This window comes from Tamandua tetradactyla, chromosome 18 (assembly GCF_023851605.1).
Source record: "Tamandua tetradactyla isolate mTamTet1 chromosome 18, mTamTet1.pri, whole genome shotgun sequence".
NCBI classification, from domain to species: domain Eukaryota; kingdom Metazoa; phylum Chordata; class Mammalia; order Pilosa; family Myrmecophagidae; genus Tamandua; species Tamandua tetradactyla.
Window position 1 is genome coordinate 69,323,390 of NC_135344.1, and position 21,805 is coordinate 69,345,194.

Here is a 21,805-nt window from a genome sequence, read left to right on the forward strand (position 1 = left end):
CAAACCAAAAAAGATTCAAATGATAAACAGATAAATCAGATCAGATCTTAGTGTCTGATCAGTGGCAACCATGTATGAATTCAGGAATATTTCTTGTCAAAACAAGTAACATGATACAACTATATTCTCTATTCTGTATTCTATTTAAACCCTAGGAGAAAATCATAGAAGGTGAAATAGTCTACTTTCTCATCTGTAGAGATTATGTTGTTCTCTTGAGTGCTGTCTTTGCATTCCACACTTCTAAACTTTTCCTTTCTTTTTCTTTTTCACTGCAGTGGTAGGTTTATAGAAACATCATGCAGGAAGTTCTGAGTTCTCTTATGCCTCCTGTAGTGGTTTGAAGCTATTATGTAAACCAGGAAAGGTCCTGTTCTTTTAATCCATTCCTGTGGGTATAGACTTATTATGGGTGGGAACTTCTTTTTTCTTTAACTTTTTAAAATGTATAATATAACATACATACAAAGCAAAGAAAAAGATAAAGCAATAGTTTTCAAAGCACTCAACAAGTAGTTTCAGGACAGATCCCAGAGTTTGTCATGGGCTATCATACTACCATACCATCATCTCAGATTTTTCCTTCTAGCTCCTCCAGAATATAGAGGCTGGAAGGAATAAATATTTTTTTATCATCACAATCGATTTTTGTGTGTGTGTGAAAAATAGCATATATACAAAAAAGCAATAAATTTCAAAGCAAAGCAAAACAATTAGTTGTAGAACAGATTTCAGAGTTTGGTATGGGTTATAATTCCACAATTTTAGGTTTTTAGTTCTAGCTGCTCTAAGATACTGGAGTCTAAAAGAAATATCAATTTAGTGATTCAGCAATCATACTAATTTATTGAACCCTTCCTTCTCTGTATAACTCCACCATCACCTTTGATATTTCTATCCCTCTCTCTAGGGGTATTTGGGCTATGGCCATTCTAACTTTTTCATGCTGGAAGGGTCTGTCAATAATATGGAGTAGGGAAATGGAACTAGCTGATGTTCTGGAGAGGCTGGGCCCTCTAGGTTCAGGACTTATCTGTTCCAGGGTCCCATCTGTAAGTTGGAGGTTTCTGGAAAATTACCGTAGTGCGTGGAACTTTTGTAGAATCTTATATATTGCCCTAGGTGTTCTTTGGGACTGGTTGGAATGGTTTGGGTTGGGGGTTGGCAAGTTATGATAAGTAGCAATGTCTAATTGAAATTTGCAAAAGAGCAATCTCCAGAGTAGCCTCTCAACTCTATTTGAACTCTCTCTGCTACTGATACTTTATTAGTTACACTTCTTTTCCTCCTTTTGGTTAGGATGGCATTGTTGATCCCATGCCACCAGGGGACTTTCACCCCTGGGTGTCGTATCCCATGTAAGGGGAGGGCAATAATTTCACTTGCAGAGTTGGGCTTAAAGAAAGTGAGGCCACATCTGAGCAACGAAAGAGGTCCTCCAGAAGTAACTTTTAGGCGTACCTATAGGTAGGCTAAGCTTCTCACTGTGTACATAAGTTTCACAAGAGTAAGCCTCAAGATCAAGGGCTTATCCTATTGATTTGGATGTCCCTAATGTTTGACACAGTATCAGGGGATTCCCTGATGGTAAAGTTTAATAGTTCTATATTTTTCCCTCTCATCCCTCAAGAGACTTTGCCAATATTTCTTGATTATCTGCTTAATATATTCTAAGGTATATCCAGGAATTATATTATATTATAATAACTATATTAAGGATTAAAGGCCTCCATTCTTATTCTGGGCTCCCTGTGTTTCAATTGCTCAACTGAGCTGTCTAGACAGGTTGAGTTAGATTATGTACTACCGAAAATTTAGGTTCTGGACAAAATAAACTCTTCTTCCTTTGGTCTCGAAGAGTAGGTGCAGTTCTAAAATATAGACAATATTTTCTTTACCCCTGTGTTCTGAATTACCTTAATCCTGAGTTGATTGGCTTCATTCTTATCTCTAAATATCAGGTTCTCAAAATCCATAAATTATAATTACCACTCCAGACTAAATGTGATTGCTATAAGAGTTTACAATCTAGGTCCCTGTTTTCTTAAAGGATTTTCTAAAGGAGGCCATTCAATAATTGTTCTTTTGTCTCTGGCTTATATTTCCTCACCAAATGTCCCACACATCCATTCATATTGTTGCATGCCTCACGACTTTGTTCTTTTTTGTGGCAGCACAGTATTCGATCATATGTTTACACCATTATTCGCCAATCTATTTCTCAGTCAGTGCATCCTTCAGCCATCTGCATTCATTAGGCATCATGTATAATGCCCAAAGTCCACAGTCCATCAACACTCTCAGTTTTAGATAATTTCATTGGTCCCAAGAGAAAGATTACCAATAAACACACCCTCACCAAATAAGAAATCTAAACCTCCTCTTAACTCTTGTTGGGTGGGACCTTTTGAATAGGTTATTTCAATTGAGATGTGACCCACCCAATTCAAGATGGGTCTTAATCCCCTTACTGGAGTCCTTTCGAAGAGGATAAAAGGCACACAGAAAATGCCCTGAGAACTCGGAGAAACCCCAGGGAAGCTGAGAGATGATATTGAGAAAGAGAAGCTCCTAGAGAAAAGCCCTGCAGAAGCTATTGGCGAACTCACAGAAGCTCAGAGAGGAAGCCACTGAAGCCAGAAGCTGAATGCAATGAATTCTGGGGGTGAAGGACCAGCAGATGCGGGCCATGTGACCGAGGTGTCCCAGCTGCCAGCAGCCTGTCTCAGGGTCCAGGTATCATGCTGTTGATGCCTTGAGGTGGACATTTTCATGGCCTAAGTTAATAATTTCCATTGTAAAAGACAACTGATTTCTGGTCTATTGCATTTTGGCAGCTTTCACAGGGTGAAACACGCCCCCCCCCACCCCCCCCGTACTTTTACTTTTGTTATTTATGTCCTTTACCCAATATTCCATCCTACATTAGTCATCATCTTATGCATTTTGAAGATGCATATTTATATACTGTAACCTCTTCACACTTCTATTTGAGGCACATACGTTTTCCTATTGTTAGCCTTGTCACAGTTTTTAACCTATAGAAATGCTTTCTGTTCTATTCGTGGGTCTCCCAGTGGATTGTTGGGGTTTAGCAGAAAAGTGAATGGCAGCAGCCTCAGCAAGGTGGGACACCCAGGCAGCAAGCATGATTTCTGCTTGCCCACTTGGTTTACAAGAACATGATCTGTAGGGGGTCTTAGCAGGCAAGACCACGAAGCCTTCCCCTGGTGAGGAGAGAGCCTCCCTGTGACCCCACGGCTGAAAACCATCCCAGGTTGGGGTTTAGGGGCATCTACTGCTAACCGATGCCTGCAGGGAGGAGGAAAGAGAGAGCCTGTTGGAGAGGCAGGACAGATATGGTGGCGCCCAAAGCAGCAGGTTGCAGGGTGCAGACACCACAGTGTTGACAAAGGCAGGGGGCGGTTCGCTAGCTGCTTGGAACCTTAAAGGACTGACTTGGGTGTCCTGACTCGCTTTTGTTCTGTGGCCTGGGGGAAGCAGCCTGCGGTGAGAAGCTCTGCAGTGCCATCTTTGAAGCCAGGATCTCAGAGGCTCGGCTACACAATCTTGTCGCACAGGAACAGATGGCTGTGAGGAGCTGGTAGAGGGTCGCTAGAAAATCCTGGGACATGACGGTCCATGATGGAGGCATCCAAGGCTGCTCTGTTCACTTGGTCATTCAGCCACTTAGGATTCTAGCACTGACTGTATAATTCACTGTGGCTGCTGCTGTGCTTGAAGCAGTTTAATCTGGGGGAGTAATTGGAAGAGACTGACCCAAGAAGGAACCATCTGAGATAGAATGAACCATCTAATCGTGGTCCGATTAGAATAAAACCCAATAAGGCTGGTCTTAGTGCCTGTTCACATAATGCTGACCTCAGCGCCCTGTCGAGCCAAGCACCACTGCTCAGCCATCATTTGTAGAGTTAATGAATAGAACCTAGAAATTTTCGTGTAACCAAATACTCTACTATTAACAGGCTATGTACTTTTTTGTTGCACTCAGAGCAGCGAGGGTTTGCACTGCACCAAATTCACTGTTCCTGGCTTTTCCCTCTTCTTAGGATTTCCTTGCCGAGGTGGGGAGGGGAGCCTGTGGCTGTCACTATGAAGTCCCCACTGTGCCTCGACATGGCCAAACCTTTCCACAGCTCCTTCTCTCCTGCCATGACGTGCCCCCTTTGGGGACAGGAACCCATCCTGGGTATGGGGCAGGTGGAGACTCTGTTTCAGGGAGAGGCAGGACTTGTGCTATTTTTGTTTTTATGAACTCAGGATGCTCCTGCCAAGAGAGGAAGGAACCGTGTGCTGAGCTCAGCGTCCAGAGGAGGAGAAGGTGCTGGAGCTCTCGGCCTGCTTTCCGTTTGCATGAGAAACAGAGCACTGAAGAAGGATGAGGGGAGAGGGCCCATGGGCTCCTGGTGCTTTCCCTTTCTACCACTGCAGCCCGCGGGGCGCTCCGGACGGTGCCTGTGGTGAGTGCTCCAGCTGTGCGCAGAATCCGGCTGCAATTTTGACCCATGTGACTTTAAAAAGTAACTAGGAAGGAGGAAGGTGACTTTGTCCTTTGTTTGGATTCAAGGGAAAAGCCTTGTCCTTAAACCTGCCTCACAGATTAAAGACGGAGGAGGAAAAAAATGGGAAGGAAAGAAGTTACTACCTCCTTTGGTTCTCTTTAACGTTATAAAAGGAATCCAGAAACCGAAGTCCAGACAGCAGCATGTGATTCCTTCCTTGCACTTGGAAAATTTTTAAACAAAGCATCTGCTTTCAGTGTTGGCCTCCGTCTTCCCAATCTCCAATGTCGGGCTTTTCCAGTCACCAGTAGCAGTGAGCCGCGGTCATCCCGCAGATAAGCACGGCAGGGCCCAGGGGTTAAGCTGCCTGATTTTGCCTTTCCAGGGGTCACTGTGTAAAGTCCTTCGGCTCTAGATCCAAAGTGGCAGCAGTGGTCCAATAGGATGTTCCGTGATGGGCATCTTCCGTGGTGCCTGCTGTTGACACGGCAGCCACTAGCCGTGAAGGTTGGTTGAGCATTACAAGTGTGGCCAGCAGGACTCAGGAATGGAATTATTTTCATTCAATTAGATGAAATTTAAACTTAAAATAGCCACATGTGGTTGGTGGTTGGTGCTGGGGTGCGACATCGAAACAAGCTGGCAGCAGCACCCACAGACCTCAGCTGAGTGCATCACTCACCTGGAGGGAAAGGACAGAGGCGAGGGTCTGCAAACGCTGAGAGGAATGTTTCTCCTTCAACCCGGTGACTCTCCTTTTTGGATATTTGGCTATGGCCACTTTTGCGTCATCTTTCAGCTGTGGGATGAGAAGTTTATTTTCTGAAAGAGGAATGTGGTCAAGACCACATGACAGAGAGTCTCTGTTAAGTTCCCAAGGAAATAATTCTTCCTAGAAGCTGTTCCTTCAGGTCCAGAATCACGGGGGGCTGGATAAATAATTATTCCAGGAACCTGAAGTGATTACTGTGGGGTTGGTTCAGATCTCAGACTGGGGAGAAGGCAGGGGCCCTTGAGCCTTGAGTGAGGGAGAGGAGGGGAGTGGAGGTGGGGCTGCCCTTGGCCTGGCTGCTTCTGGGGGCTGCTCATCAGTGTGGCCCAGAAAAAGTGACACCAAGGAGACACACCCGGGCTGTGTGGACTGGGTTCCAGGGTGCTTTGGAGGAGCAGGAGGCTTGGACATTGTCCCGGGGTCAAAAGACCTGGGTGGGGTGGGGGAGGGGAGAGGAAGAAGGGGGAAGCTTTAGGAGAGATGAGAGGACAGCAGATGAAAATGAGCCTGAAGGAAGAAACCAAGTCCTTACAAAACTGTGCAGGTGGAGACAGAAGGGCAGTAAGCACAGCAGGGACAGCGGCGGGGACAATTATGTTTCCAAAGTCCCGGGTAGCAACCTCATAATGTAGGATGGAGAGTATCAGTCAGGGATCTCCAGAGAAAGGGAAACAGCAGAATACATGTATGCATGGGATTTATTGTGAGGAATTGGCTCCCGCGATTGTGGTAGCTGGCCTGTCTGAATTCCATATGGCAGGAGGGAAGCTGGAAATTTTGGGAGGAGTGACACTTAAGTCTTAAGTCCAGGGCAGAGGCCAGGAGGGAGTGGAGGGTGTAGCCTTGAGGCAGGATCCCTTCAGATCGCTGGAACCCTCAACTCTTGCCATTAAGGCCTCCGTTGATTGTCTGGGGTGCACCCACGTTAAGGAGGAGAATCTCCTTTAATTAAGGTCACCTTCGGGTCGATGCTAATCCCATCTATGGAAAACATTCACTGTGACAAGTAGGCCAGTGTTTGACCAAACACCTGGAGGCCATGACTGAGCCAAGGTGACACATAAAATTAACCATCACACGGAGCATCACATAAATGCAGAGTGGAGCCAGAGACCCAAGACCCACAAGCAAGCACAGGGCCAGACTCCAGAAGAGTGAGGAGACGGCATGATGTCAGCGAGCAAGATGCAAGCTTGGGAGTAAGCAGCCGCAGAAAACATGCCTCAGGTGGAGGGATTGGCTGCTAATGAAATATCTGAACACCTACTGTGTACTGGAGATCTTGTATGCATTGTTGTTAGGACTTTAAGGTAGGTAATATTATTCCCATTTTAGGAATGAATGAGCTGAGATTTAGAGTGATTGAGTAATTTCATAATCTACTTCCTCTGACTTCTCTGGCCACTCCAATCCAAGCTTCCTGTTTTTTTTTTTAAAGAAATATCTTTATGTGAAATATCACATATATATTAAAAAAGCAATACTTTTCAAAATACAATCTAACAAGTAGTTACAGAACAGATTTCAGAGTTTGGTATGGGTTACTATTCCACATTTTCAGGTTTTTCCTTCTAGTTGCTCCAAAACACTGGAAGCTAAAAGAAATATCATTTTAGTGATTCAACAGTCATACTTGTTTGGTAAATCCTATCTTCTCTATTATAACTCCTCCTCCTTTGATCCTACTCCCAATCTATATGGGTCTTTGGGCTTTGCCCATTCTAACATTTTCATGTTGAAAAGGAGTATCGACAATATAGGATAAGGGGGATGAAATTTGTTGGTATTCCTGGAGGAGCTGGCCCCTCTGGGTTTCACCAGCAGGCTTCCTTGTGAGCTCATTCTTCTCTGCCAGGTCTTTAAACATTGGAATTTTTTAAGAATGGCCCCTGAGAGCCCTTTACTTCTCAACCTCTACTTACTCAACGCAGAGTCAACTACCATCTTGGAATTCCAAAATGTCAGCTTTAAGTCTGAATCTCTCCTAGCCAAGGAATGGCAAAAATAACCTAAAGAACACGGATGGAAAGAAAACATAGACAGTAACAGATAAACTAATTAGATCAGAAAAACAGAATGAATGATGATTCCAAGAGCTGCATTTAATTTAACCAATAATATAGATAAAATGCTAACTAATTCAATAAAGAAAATGGGAGAAAAGACAAAAATTAGAAATGAGGAAATATTTCAGGAGACCATTTTGCTCGATGTTAGTTGACACTTTTGATATCCTAAATTCTCTGGGGAAATAACACCAAAGTCGACACCACAAAAGAACCTAAAATAAGGTTTAGTAATTAGAAATACAGGACGCTTGGTCAAATTTGAATTTCAGGTACATAAGGAATATATATATATGTTTTAGTATGAGTATGTTCCATTCATTTTTCTGAAATTCAAATTTAGCTGGACAACCTGCATTTTATCTGGCAGCCTCAACAATAAATTATTATGGAGAACATAAAGTAATTATGGAAGACTAAAAAAACAGCAGGATCAGATATTTTCAGATGAATTGTATTAAAAACTCAAGGGACAGATATTTTCAATTCTATTTATGGTATTCCAAAGCATAAAAAAGAATAGCTTCTAAATGATCTTTATTTTAAGTTGTGAAACACTGAAATGAAACCTGACAATAATAGTAAAAAGAAAACTGTAGGTAAACCGTTATGAATATCCATGATAAAAATCTTGTTTTTTTTTGAGTGCATGGTCCAGGATCGAACCCAGGTCTCCCATACGGAAGATGAGCATCTACCACGGAACCATCCATGCCCCCTTTGAATATCCATGATGAAATCTTAACTATGTTAATAGCAAATATGGGGAAGTGATATTTTTCTTGAAAATCAACAGACTGTTTTTTTGCTAAGTTGTATGGCGGGATCACGTTTCATAATTTTCCATGTGAATATCCCATTATTGCAGCACCATTTGTTGAATATTTGTTTATTTGTTTTTTGTTTGTTTGTCTTGTTTTGGGGAAGAGCATGGGCCGGGAATCAAACCAGGGTCTCCTGCATGGTGGGCGAGAATTCTACCACTGAACCACCCTTGGATCCCCTTGAAAATCAACAGACTTTTAAAGAAAAAACTCATTGAAGAAAATTATTGAAAGTGTTGTTTACAAAATTCTTCTGTAATTTTTTTCTCAGTCTTAACATACCTTTTAATATTAAATATATAATTCATAGCATAACTCATTTGTTTGATAGGAGTTACTTTCTGTAAACAAATTAAAAGCCATTCATCTGGAAGTACTAGTCGATGGGAATACATAAGAGAAAAATACAAGGCACCAATATTTCAACTGAGGAGATTAAACTTATTTAGTTATTTTTTTTTTTTTGCATGGGCAGGCACTGGGAATCGAACCCGGGTCTCCGGCATGGCGGGCGAGAACTCTGCCTGCTGAGCCACCGTGGCCCACCCAGGAGATTAATTTTTAGCAGAAACAAACCAAAGGTCAGAGTAACAACAGTTGGCTCCTAAAGGACCATTCAGAGACAGCGAGGGGGCTTTCTGTCAGAGCAAGTAGCTGTGATGGGATAAAACTGGAAAAAATAGAAAATTAATCATAAGGCAAAACTTGAAAACTTTGGCATTAAAAACCTGAAATACTCTAAAGCAATGGGGGGAGTAGTCTGGAAAAGAGAACACTAAGAGATGACTTCCTGAGGGGCTTCCAAATCATATGAAAGATGGTTTTTAGGAGCAGGAAATGTTGAGCTGTTTTCCATGTTCAACGGTAGCTTGGATGATTTAAGACAGATCTCAAAAAGCACATCTTTATTTCTTCTTTATTTATGCAATAAATATTTACGGAGTGCCTCTTATGCACCATACAGTTGTTAAATATTACATTCTCTTTACCCAGGATATACAACTCCCTGTGCTTGTGCTGAGGGAGGAAGGCATTTCACAAGTCACAATCCTCCTCGTGGGGCTCCCTTGGATGAAGCTCTGAAGAAGCTTGTAGAATTGCTCTGACTGGGGGCTTTGGAAATGGGATAGCGAAAATGACTACAACCCCATAACCCAACTATTCAAGTCACGCTCTTTTTATCTATTACTTTGTTTTCAGATCCTCATCAAGGTCGAGAAGGCAATGTAATATGCTTCTGAGGATGGATGTGTGTGATGATTTATTGTCTACGGGAAAATGGAAAAAAGAGGGTAAAATGTCTTCATGGTAACTAATTCTTTCAACAACTTCAGACTAGGAAAAAATGGAGAGCATCATTTTGAGCTTAACATTTTAAGATCAGCAAGTTCTTTATTTCTTTACCTTTTCCCACTGAAGACAGATATTCCAATTGTCTGCACATAGTTTAGATTGAATTGTAAAATAAGTGTCTCTCAACTCTAGTCTGCTAGGAAAGGTCACCAGTTTTAAACGGCTTTTCAAAGTTTCAAACAATCGCCCTGATGTGGAAAAGTATTTTTTCCCCCAAAAAGGTTCACGAACAGTGGCCAACTACAGTCAGTGCTTGCTATACTATTATTTATAAATTTTCAAGTCTAGGCAATAACAATCACAAAAGTATCCTCTAAGACTCATTAAGTCTCAAACTAACATGCACTAAAATAACTACTGAACAATTGTCATTTGTCATCGTCGGGACAATGACAACAGTGTAATGGAGCCTAGTGTAGCAGTAAATATAGACTCAGGAAGTCAAGTCTTGTCACCTTCTTACCGGACATTTTGCATGAAGATGTTATCCTTTTTAATTCAGAATCACACTGTCAAATAACATTATTAATTTTTGGCTGTTCTTCTGAAACACTGGGAGAATTGTTAGTTGGGGAATTTCTCTGGATGGCAGGATTACAAAGCGTAGCTAAGTGGCAACAATATTCACATTCAAAAATCTTACATACGCATAATACATGTGAGAACACCACTGAGCTAAAATTAATGAGTCTGTATTTAAAGCAAGGCAGTATTTAAAATTACCTGCCTCATGGCAGTTTTACTTAATCCCATTAGAAGTATCTCTGATTACTTCTTGTTAATTGCGACTGAAGAAGAGGGAAAAAAAAAGGTCTGGAGATTTCCAGGTAACAGACTGCCTCATTGCTAGCATCACACTGGAACTTGGAGCAGTTTTCACCCCTTTGAACCATTCAATTAGCAATGAGTACGGAGAGGCACCCTGTGCGGGGGCTTGCTCTAGGGCCCCTAGGGAGGTGGGAGAACATCTCAGCAGTTTTCAATGACAGACTCACAACCACACCTGGGTATGAGCAGGTGTGTTGTGTGACCTGCATACCAAAATGCCAAGGGGTCTCCCAGAGAGCACCACGTGGCCATGGCATCTGTAACATGAACCAGAACCAGGAAGGTCTTATTTCCATTACGTAAGACCCAAGACTTGTCCACTGATACTCCCAAGTGCAGAGAAAGTGACTGGGACAGAGTGGGCTCTTAGTAAATATTTGCTGGATAAAGGAATGTAACTGTTGCCACAGTGTGCAAAGACAGGGACAACTGTCTGGTGAATTTACTGATTCAGCTGAGAATCAGTATGGAGTTATACCTGTGATATTGTTCCTTCCAATCTTCTAGACTTAACCTTTCCAGCCTAAAAGGCCCTTGGGTAAATCTTCTTGAAGGTTCAGGAAGGATATCCTCAGTTTCAAACTCTTGGTAAAAGGGTCCATAAAAGACAAATCTATAAGGAAAAAAAAGATCTGGCAGTTCTGGAGAATAATTTTGCGTCAAACTCAGGACTGTTGGTGATGTTGACATAAACGGTTGAAAAATGGAAGAAAAAATCCAATCACCAAAACTAAACTGTCTGACTGAATTTCCTCGTTTTGTGTGTGTATGCCATATGGTGGGGCCACATTTCACTATTTTTCCATTTGAGCATCCCGTTATTACAGCACCATTTTGTTGAATTTTTGTTTGTTTTGCTTGTTTGTTTTTGGTAAGTGCATGGACCGGGAATGGAATCCGGGTCTCCCACGTGGTAGATGAGACGTCTACCACTGAACTACCCTTGCACCCCCTGAATTTCTTTTTAAGAAGCTAATTTTTGACTGGCTTGACTTTTTGTTGGACAGGCCAGGCCAAATGAAATTCGAATTGCTTCTTCATGGAAAAACAAAATCAAAATCAAAGCTCCACTACCTTCTGAAGCAAATTGTCAGAAGAGATACTAACCTCAAGTCATGGAACAATTCATAGAGAAACAACTGCTGGAATGAAGTACATGCTTCATTTAGGTTATTGGTCCTGTAAAAGCAGCTTTTACTTACTGGCTCTTTAAATGAAATTGAGCTAATATTAACCAGCAGTTCTTGATATTTTTTTTTTTCTACTGAAAGACCTTGAGGCACAGCATTTCACAGTAAAATACAGGCTCCTGTATTTCTAAACAGTCCCTGTGAGTATTTAATATAACTATCAGTGGCAGTTCAATGATTGTGGAAAATCCATTGTGGGAACAGCTGGTTTCAACCTGGGACTTCTCAACACCTCATGTTCTTCATGCATCAATTTCCTCTGATACCTAAATTCCTAAATCAAAGGGAACACAATCTCATTTCAAATTGAAGTAAATGGGAAATTAGTGGGCATTGCCTTGTAGGCAAAACAGCACAAAACAACTAACCTGATCCCATGAAGGAGAACCATTTGCAGAAGAATAAAGCAGCTCTTTTAAGACTTGTTTTCTAATTAACTCTAACTTTTTAAATGCGAAAGTCTCATTTCTCCCGCCTTTTGCTTGTCATTCAGTTTTTAATGGTGGGGATTAAACCTTCGTACCCCATGGCTCTTCTCCTTGGCTCTTCTCCATCTCCATGTCATTCTGCGAACCACCATCTGGATGATGCAGTTTTGTCCTGAATGTGCTGCCCTCCCAAAGGGAGGGACAGTGCCCTCTGCTGCCATCTCTGTGGCTCTCTACAGCTGACATGTCTACCACCAGGCAAGGTGCAGCCTTCTTTACCACGCTCTGTCATCCCTGCCCATTCCAGCCCCACAGTTGGCAGTGGCAGCAGGGGTGTCTACAGTGACCATGGGATGCAAGACCTATTGTTGTCCTGACAGGGATGCACGCTGCCAAGACCTGGAAGCAGGCAATTTCCCTGAAATCAGATTGCTGACCACCAATTCACCAATGACTCAGCCAGCCAATTCACTTAATGCTTGATTTTTAACTGACCACGTTGCGTTTGTCTTCGTTGCAGCATTTTGAGGACTGTGTACCTCTGTCCCAGCTTCCTGCTTCAGGTAGAAAATGGGGGCCAGAGAGCTGGAGATTAAGTGTATAAGAAACCTATATTTGAAGAAATATTCATTATGAACATTTTATTCTTAATATATTTACTCCTAGGAAGGATATATTTATAAGAATTCTGAATATTCAAGAATCTATTAACAAATATATTCTTTGGGAATATATTTATAAGAATAAGTTTGTAAGAAGAATATATTTATAGAGAAATATATATTCTTGAATATTAAGAATATATTCATAGGAGTATTTTACATTCAAGAATAAATTGAATACCCCTTAAAATGGCATGAAGCAAAATTTAATGCAATCAATTAAAATTCAATTTTTTTTTTAAAAAAGAGTGGATTTGGCAAATTGGTCATATTCTGGGTGATGAAACCGTTAAGGTAGAGGGCTAATTGAAACCTGGCTCTTGCGCTGAAGCCCAAGAACTTCCCACTATATTTCATTACCTCCAACTCTTATTCCACAGATGGAGATCCCAGAGCCAAAGATGACTCAACCAAGAAATGTGCAGATATATTTGAAAGTCAACACTCAGCAGGAGAAAGATGACAAGCTATTACTCAGAGTCCTGAATCTCTTAGCATTGTCACTCTTGGAATCTCCTTAGTATGGAGATTATACAAGGTCAGATTTCTAATCACAGAGAGGGAAAGAAATGTTCAGAATTGTTCAGATGTGTTTTTTTGGAATGTCTGAGGACTACCGGAAGTGAGAGAATTTTATTTTTGCAAAACTTCTCTGAAGTAAGACATTTAAAAACTATAGTCTCAGAAGTCCCGAGCTCCTACAGGATTTTTGCTAACGACTTAATTTCCAGCCCCATGATGTGTACTTATGATGCTTTGTACAAATGGTCCTTTGGGAGGACTCTTTCTAATAATGCAGAATTTTGTATTTCTTGAAGCCCTGATGGCATTTTTTGGCTTCATCACTTAACTCAACTCACATTCCAGGTAGAATTAGGGAAAACAGGAAGAAAATAAGAAGCTGAGGCTTGTGTCCAGGGGCAGCAGTGACCTTCATACCATGTCACTTCTGGATGCTCCTTCATCCCAGCTGGTGGCGGGGTCCTCCTGGAACAGGTCAGTGGTTATGACTCCTCATGTTTCAGGTCTTTGCTGAGAACATAGATGTATTTAGTCAGGGTTCTCTAGAGAAACAGAATCAACAGGGAACACTCAAAAATATAAAATTTATAAAAGTGTCTCACGTGACCGCGGGAACTCAGAGTCCAAAATCCGCAGAGTAGGCTGTGAAGCCGACGATTCTGATGGAGGGTCTGGACGAACTCCACAGGAGAGGCTCACCAGCTGAAACAGGCAGAGCCTGTCTCTTCTGAATCCTCCTTAAAAGGCTTTCAGTGATTAGATTAAGCATCACTCATTGTAGAAGACATGCCTTTTTGGCCGATTACAAATGGAATCAGCTGTGGATGCAGCTGACATGATCATGATTTAATTCTGTGAAATGTCCTCATTGCAACAGACAGGCCAGCACTTGCCCAACCACCACTTGGCCAAGTTGATACGTGAACCTGACCATGACAATAGATATATATGTTTTTTGTTTTTTTTTCGCATGGGCATGCATCAGTCACTGAATCTGGGTCTCTGGCATGGCAGGTGAGAACTCTGCCACTGGGCCACCATTGCAGTGCCCTGAGAAGATATTTTTATGGAAGAGGAGAAAGGAAAAGCCATTGAAGTGGGAGCTGGATGTGGGCAGAGTTGTGTTCAGGTCAATGAAGGATCCCTAAGAGTCTCCCACCTTACAGTCTGCCTCATTTGCTCCTGTGCCTCCCAATATGTAGCCATTTTCAGAAGAGCAGGCCCCTTGGGGTTGTTGATGCAAAATTAAGGGGTTGGCACATGGACGATTCCCAGAAGCTTGGTCCACTGGCAATGCAAAGAATTGATTGTTATTGTTGTTTTCCTGGTTCTAACATATTTAATGGTTACTATCATGCATCAGGTGCCTTATATATATTATGTTGGTTAAATTCACATATATGCACCTATCCTCAAAATCAAATCAAAACAAAAACTCTTGGTGAAGGTACTGTTTTCCCATTTAACAGAGAATTTATACCTATCTGGGAAGTGGCAGAGAAGGGATTTGGATTTTGCATTTGATTGGCTTGCTTCATTCGTTGATGCAACAAATAACTTGGGTGCCAATTAACTTCCAGATACTATGGGAATAAATGAGGAACATGAGGAAAAGTTCCTTGTCTGCATGGATCTTCTACACTGGTGGGAAAGACAAATGAGTAATAACAGTAGCAGCATGGTGGGCAGGTATAGGCTACCGAGAGTCCCTATAGTAAGTTGGGAAGTTAAGAGTTTAGTGTCAAGAAAGACTCTACTGGGAAAATGGAAGGGGAGTGGGGAGGACATCTCAGCAGAAGAATCAACATATGTGAAGGATGGAAAGCACGAGAGCAGGGTGAGTTTAGAGAAATAAAAGAAGCACAACATAAATCAGCATAGAAGATGAACAAAAAATAAAGCTGAAGAGGTGGGCAGGGCTAGACCATGGAACGCAGCAGCAGTGTGCTAGAGCAAGCCTGGACCAGCTCCGAGAGTTGATTAACCACATCTCTTTCCGACTCCATGTTCAATGATGTCATGTTGGTAGCTTGAAGTTGGCCATGGAGGAAGAATTTATACCACAGCAACTGGCAAACACTATAAATCAGGGTTTCCCCTCCCCACCCCCCTTGGAGAGCCTGTTAAATATGCATACCACCAAGGTTTGTAAGTCATGCTTGGACTTTATCCTGAGGCCAAGAGGAAGCCATTATATTAAGCAGGGAAGGGACATGCTCAGAATTGTAATTTTGTAATTTCCCCCTGGTCGCAGTATGGACAAAAGATTGAGAGGAATAATGCTGGAGGAAGAGAGACTTGTTAGCGTGTTGTTGCTGAAGTTGTGGCAATAGACCATTGTAGACTCAATTAAGGAGGAGGTAATGGAGAAGGGCGCAAGTGGTCCCTTTGAAAGCTATTTGGCATAGGCAGATGCCATAGGATTTGTGTATTGTTTGGACTGGGAGGGGAGTCAAGGATGCTTGAAGAAAGAGTCAAGGATGCTTTTCCCTAGACTTGGCAGCTGCTCTGATGACTGCACCACCCATCAGGCGAGGAAGACTACGGTGGGTTGTTTTGCATTCCCTTTGGAATATGTCAGGTTTGAGGTACATGGGTGACAAGGCAGCGCTGTCCAACAGATGGCTAGATACCTGGGTCAAATTCTTCCTACCTGATCATACCACCTTCCACGAACACAATGGTTCAGTGCCAGTTTGATTTGCTACTATCTGTTTGGGTCTAGAACCTTCTGTTGAAATAACATGTATTAAATATACGAACTGCAAATCTCATGTCTTCTATGGAGCCCATAAAATGAGGAATTTTGAGGTTCTTTTTATTTTAAAAAACTCTAATTTAATCTCTCAAATTATTAACACCTAAACTTACTTCCCAAGGGAAACGCATTCCCAGGAACACAGTTTTCTAAAGTGGCTGACCTCTTTGTTGGCAAATGGGTGCAGAATCGCCTTTGCCTTTTCTTTTTGTGGATGAAAGAAACCTCCAGGCTGTGCTGTGGGTACAGGTCATACTAATATATTCATTAAAGCCATGAGACATGGGCTCTGTTTTATCTGTTTATTATCATTTAAAATATATTATATTTTTAACATAGCAGAGCAGGAATTTTTTTTGTTGAGGATGGCAGTCTACAAAAAAACAAAACAAAACAAAACTTAACACAAACAAAAATATAGAATCAACCAACAATATATTAAAATTGCATATAAGTAAGGAATCTAAAGAAATGTTATATATGCACACCCCTTAGAGAAGAATGTCTTTTCTGATGTGACCTAAAGTTTGAGAAAATTGCCAAGCAGAACAACTTTCTAAAACCATAACATTCTTAATTCGGCAATTGTTACAATCAAGCCTGAGTCTTTGTTTTATCTATTCCATTTCTCTTCCCATCCAAAAATGACAGCTCTCCATTTCCGGGAAGGGAACTGGTAGCTCTTACTATGGGTGCAGGTAAGAAAAGAGGTACTTGTCTTTCAAAACTGTGGGTCTCCACACAAGTTAAGTCTCAAATACAATCACGTAAAAAACATAAATGAGGTCTGATAGCAAATCAGGGTTTTTCAAACAGATAATAGAGATCTGACAGTAGATCAGAGATCTACCTCAGAGATCTTCCTTTTTAGCAGTGGGCCTCTGTAAGACATACAAAAGGACCCGGGTGTAATATGGTTCCTTGTGTCCTGATGTCACTTCTGAACAGGTGCTGGCAGGAGTAGATGCAGGTGGACATCTGGCACACGAGCAGATACCAGTGTTCTCATGAGCTCCCCTGCAGTCTCCAGAAGGTGCATGGAGCCCTGCTACGGGGTGCATTGAGGTCCCACCAGCGCTGGTCAGTGTGCAGCCTGACTGCTCTCAGTTCACCTGGGCACATGCCTTTTGGTAGCTCCAGGAGACCTCTGGAGCACAGCTAAGAAATGGTTAACAGATCAGAAAGGAGAATTCATGAATTTCGGATATATGTGCTTATTATTATTTTAAAGAGTCACACTTTCCTGAGTAAAGTACACAAAAATCTCACATAAAATCTTTTTTAAAGCACCAGGCCGCCATCTCCCAGACTCACGGCCATCCAGATGGCAAATCTGAGCCAGGCTCAGACACTGTTCTGGTGAAAACACTAACAGCATATTTGTGAATACTGTGTTTCTAATATTTCACCACTTGAGAGTTTTATGCTTGCAAAATGGGAAGTGGCTTCCTTTATGGAGAGGGAAACAAATGAAGGTGTAAAGGCTTCTTTGGTCTGTTTGTTGCAACTCAACAAAGTTGAAAGGACCCCACCAAACATAGAGATGTTTATGAACCTATCCACAGGCCTCTGCACTGCTGATGCCTGAGCAGTCATCAGAACACTCTAAAGCAGAGGCCTGCACAAGGTCCAGGTTAAGGATGGACATGACTGCGTGGAGATTCAAATCAAATTCACATAGGCTAGTCTTATTGCTGAAGAAGCCCGGTCCTGGGGCCGGGAGGGGCTGAGTGAGCCCGCCTATCCCCTACTGTCTGTCCCTGAGATGGCATCTCCTCGGTGAGGTCCTGGGAGGTCCTGATCATCAGGATGGAGTTATAGATCTTCAGGGCGGGACCGAGTTTTATCTTCATCACCTTGACAATATCCGTCTGGGTCAGAAGCAGGAAGGCTTTGCCATCTATCTGCTGTGAATAGATAAACCCAAATGTAAAGCCCGCCTGCCCACAGTGACTTAGCCGTGTGACTTCTGCCAGGCTCAGTGTCCCTGATGAGCTCAGGAATGGTACCGGATGAGGGCCGCCTGCTCCTAGCGCCACCAGGGCCAATGGGATCAATGCCCAACGCCTTTTTGTTTTCAGGAGTTTGAAGTCAAGTTAAGTGAGAGAGATGCTCCCTCTGATAACTAAGAATGCAATATATGCACATTATTCCCATGCTAAGTTTCTGTTTATTAGATAAATTTCTATGTATTTAAATCTTGCCCTGAATTTTTTATCAAGGCCCTTAAAAACAACACCTTTCATCCACCAAGTAAATAGCCAGGGATTTTTATCAAGAGAATAACGTGCAATGTGTACACTCTGGTGTTACGGATAATAGCGAAATACTGAAAAAAAAAACAAAAACCCAGCTTTCCAGTAACAGCGTAAGTAAATAAATTATGGCATAAGCATGGGATGCACTACGAGGCAGTCACCAAAACTCGTGTTTTAGTAAAACATGGGAACTTTCTGATGAATTGTTAAGCCACCAAATGTGATATGATAATTTAGAATGATCTCAATTTCAATTTGTAAAATTAAATATGCATGTATGCATATTATATAGATAAAGTGTTTGAAGTATTTACACCAAAAGTTCACAGAAATTATCTTGGGCTGGTGGAACAGTGGTCAGTTTTATTTTCTCCTTTTAATGCTCTTGCATTTAAAAGAGTTTTTAATAATGAATACCACTGTAAGCATAATACAAATAAAGTAAATGTTTCATTCACTTCTAGAAACTTCTGTGCTCTGAAACCTCATAGCTCTTCTAAGAGTCACGTGATGACACCTGGCCACCACATGCTGCCTCCACAGCTTCTGGAGTTCCCAGTGTAACCTCAGAGCTTACGTCTGCATCCAGCTGGCGTGTCCCATACCCCCATCACTTAATTAAATAGACTGTGCTGGCATGGTTTCTGCTTCATAACCAAGAAGACAGGAAATCTGAGGGTTTTCTATAGCAAGACTCTTCCGTGAACCTGACCCTGTGGTTCTAAACCTTTGACACTTAACAAATCTCTCAGTGTCAACATCTTGCTGACAGGGATTGCCATGAGTGAAGGAGGGCTCCACCCCTGGAACCCTTAGGCTGGGGTTTTAGAGTTTTAAGTTTTAAAAAGTTTAAGACCTAAAAAAAAAAAGTTTCCAAAGCTTCCTGTGTGTTTATGACGTGGCGTCCGGTAGAGGACCTTTCCCGTGGGAAAAGAGCATATTTCCAGCAGCAGAGGAGAGGATCTCCTGCTTTCCCATCCTAACCCAGGCTTAGCTCCGGTAGTTTCAGGCAAAAGCCTCTGACCAAATAGCCAGTTGATACGATGGTGGTGATGCTGGCGACAGTAACGAACAGTGTTTATGGGGCCACCCAAGCTCTTAAATACAGCATCCTCCCATTAACTCCATAAGATAAAGAACCCCCCTGAATGCCAGGCTTAGTGACTTGTCCAAGGTCACACAGCTAACAAGTGGCTGAGTTGGGACTTGAGTCCAAGTTTGTTGGACCTCAGTGGAGACTTACTGCTCTATTTTGCTGCTGTTGATTCAGTCTCTGCTATGAGATAATACCTGGGCGAGGTCCTGTAAACACACTCATCCTACCCATGAAGGGATCCCCTGCAATGTGACTGGTTTTGTAAAGGAGGACTAAGAGAGGCTGGTGACTTACCCAAGGTGACGCTGCCGGGTGCTCAGCCTGATCTGGGTGGCCTGACAGAAATACTTCCCACCTCACTGTACAGGCAGACTCAAGCTGGGTTTTGGCCAAATGCAGAGGGTGGACTTGATGTGTGAGGCTCAGTCCTCCAACCATGTTGGACTGAGCCAGGCAAGCCCACCTTTCCACTGCCAGCTACCTGGGACATCAGACTGGCCCTGATGCTAGAGTTTGCTGGGCCCTGAGGGGTCCAGGGTCCCAAACTGAAAAAAAGTTTACCCTGCACCATGCTTCTGAGCTCTAGAGCTCTGTGTGCTGCTTTCTAGAGTCCCTAGGACTGTCATTTTCTTGCACTTGCTAGAGCAATGATTGAGGCTCTGTTATCAGATGAGGATTGCAATTCGACTATGGAATCCACTCTGCTGAGCCTTCCTGAACCTGCTTCTTCCTGGATCAACTGCCACTGTAGGTTGTGGGAGGATCCCAGGGCACCATAGGTGAGATGCTTAGCAGGATTCCTGGCCCGTGGCAAGCCCCCATGAAACAATAACTACCATTATTATTTGCATTATTATTCCATGGCAGCTCTGGTCTCTTCTGGGGCTCCATAGCTGATGGACACTAGTTTCAGGACACACGCTAAGCAGTTTTGCACATTCGCCAAATGGAGAGGAGGAAAACTACAGGTTTTAGAGCTTCTCCGCTTCCGTCTTACAGCCATTGTACGGCAGGGACAGGCAGGACGGCGCCATTGCCACTTGGGAGCAAACAACTTCCCTGTCCCCCAGGGGGCAGTCCCCTGGAGGTCTCCTCCCTCCCCCACAGTGACGCTTATCACGGCCGATGCAGAGGCTTCGTGGCATCCATAGGTATTAATTAATTAACTTGTTCATTTATTCTTCACCCAAATTTATTGAGCATGCTGTGTGAGCCGAGCACCATAAGCATTAAAATTCCTATTCTTATGTGACAAAGCACACACAGCTAAAGATAGAAAACCCATGAGGGAGGTTGGACTTGCTTTGTTTCAAACCACCCTGCTGGGCTCTTTCCCTGCCAGGAGCTTCCTTTTTCCTGCCTCCTTCAAATTCTCTTACTCACACTTAAGTAAATGGAAACAAAGTGCTTCTGGGTCTAAAAGTATAAAACATACATTATAATTTGTACATTGCTTACCTCTTTCTTGAAGCACTTGGCATACTCTTCGCAGCTCAGAAGAGACTGTACAAACTCAGCCACCTACAGCGCAAGATGAAAAGCCTAATTTAAGACACACACCTGAAATTATTTCTTGGGTTGTAGTAATTCAACGTTCAAGTAAAATATACTTCAACTCCCTCAAACATTTGGGATTTAAATGGTAGCTATCATGTCACATTAGCACTGGCCAGCTCAGAAATTAGATGAGCCTCTAGTATCTTTTCTGTCCTCTATTACCAGTATGACCTACATCAAGCTATGGCTGTGATTCTGACAATGGTAGCCTCTGTCTGTCTTCTCATCTCAAGCCTTGAGCGCCCCATGAGGTCAGGGAGGCAAGGCTTAGCACTCTTCACGAAGATGCCAGCAGGTAAGGGTTGACCCACCTCCCCTGTGCCTTGCTCATCTCCGAAGCTCCAGCACCTTACAGGGCCCAGCCAACAATGAAACTGACAACACCCCCTGAGTTGAACTCCAATGTAAATGATGATGAATGTGATGTCCAGGGCATTTGATAACTTACATGATGAAGTCATGTATCCAGAGCCAGCAAGTGGCTGAGACAATTTTAGAACTCCAAATTGTTCTGACTTCAGATCCAGAGTTCTGGAGAATCCGTTCCCAACTTGATTTCCTGCCCTTTCCTTTGTTTACCCCTTTGCTGGCACATGCCCCTGGTTCTTTCTAATAAGAGAGAATTTGGACAAAGACCTGACTAAGCTCAGGATGCTAGGGAGTGTTCCCTTGGATACTTTTGGAGAGCTGACTGAACAAATGCGATGTAGGGTGGATTCCCAAACACCCCCACGAGGATGGGATCTGGTTGCTTCTGGTTGGGCTTGGGGCTGTTGTAGGAGTGGATGAAAGGCGGCTGGAAAGCAACAGTACATGGGATCTTGGGAGGTGATATTTACACGTGGAATTGCATTTTTGTTCTGTTTTTTTTTTTTCTTGTTGGCTCTTTGCTTCCCGCATCGGTGGGATTGTGTCCACTCTCCCTTCTCTGAGAGGGGTGGCTCATAACCGGGCCAGGGAGCCCAGGG

The 21,805-nt window shown here is 42.7% G+C and overlaps 1 protein-coding gene across 19 annotated transcripts in view; it reads right to left on the reverse strand.

The window, feature by feature from the left end:
* Positions 1 to 21,805, reverse strand: part of L3MBTL4 (L3MBTL histone methyl-lysine binding protein 4) — a 497,842-nt gene that overhangs the window by 33,023 nt on the left and 443,014 nt on the right. For 13 of the 19 annotated variants that reach the window (XM_077135927.1, XM_077135925.1, XM_077135920.1 and 10 more), the window contains 2 exons: positions 20,739 to 20,801; positions 17,588 to 17,833 (listed from right to left, as the gene is read on the reverse strand). In XM_077135927.1, coding sequence (XP_076992042.1) covers positions 17,615 to 17,833; positions 20,739 to 20,801 — 282 coding nt within the window. In that variant the 3' untranslated portion in view covers positions 17,588 to 17,614. Of the gene's footprint in view, positions 1 to 9,094; positions 9,454 to 10,773; positions 10,980 to 16,217; positions 16,300 to 17,587; positions 17,834 to 20,738; positions 20,802 to 21,805 lie in introns of those variants that run through there. The other 6 variants (XM_077135929.1, XM_077135928.1, XR_013165276.1 and 3 more) reach the window with 5 other exon arrangements.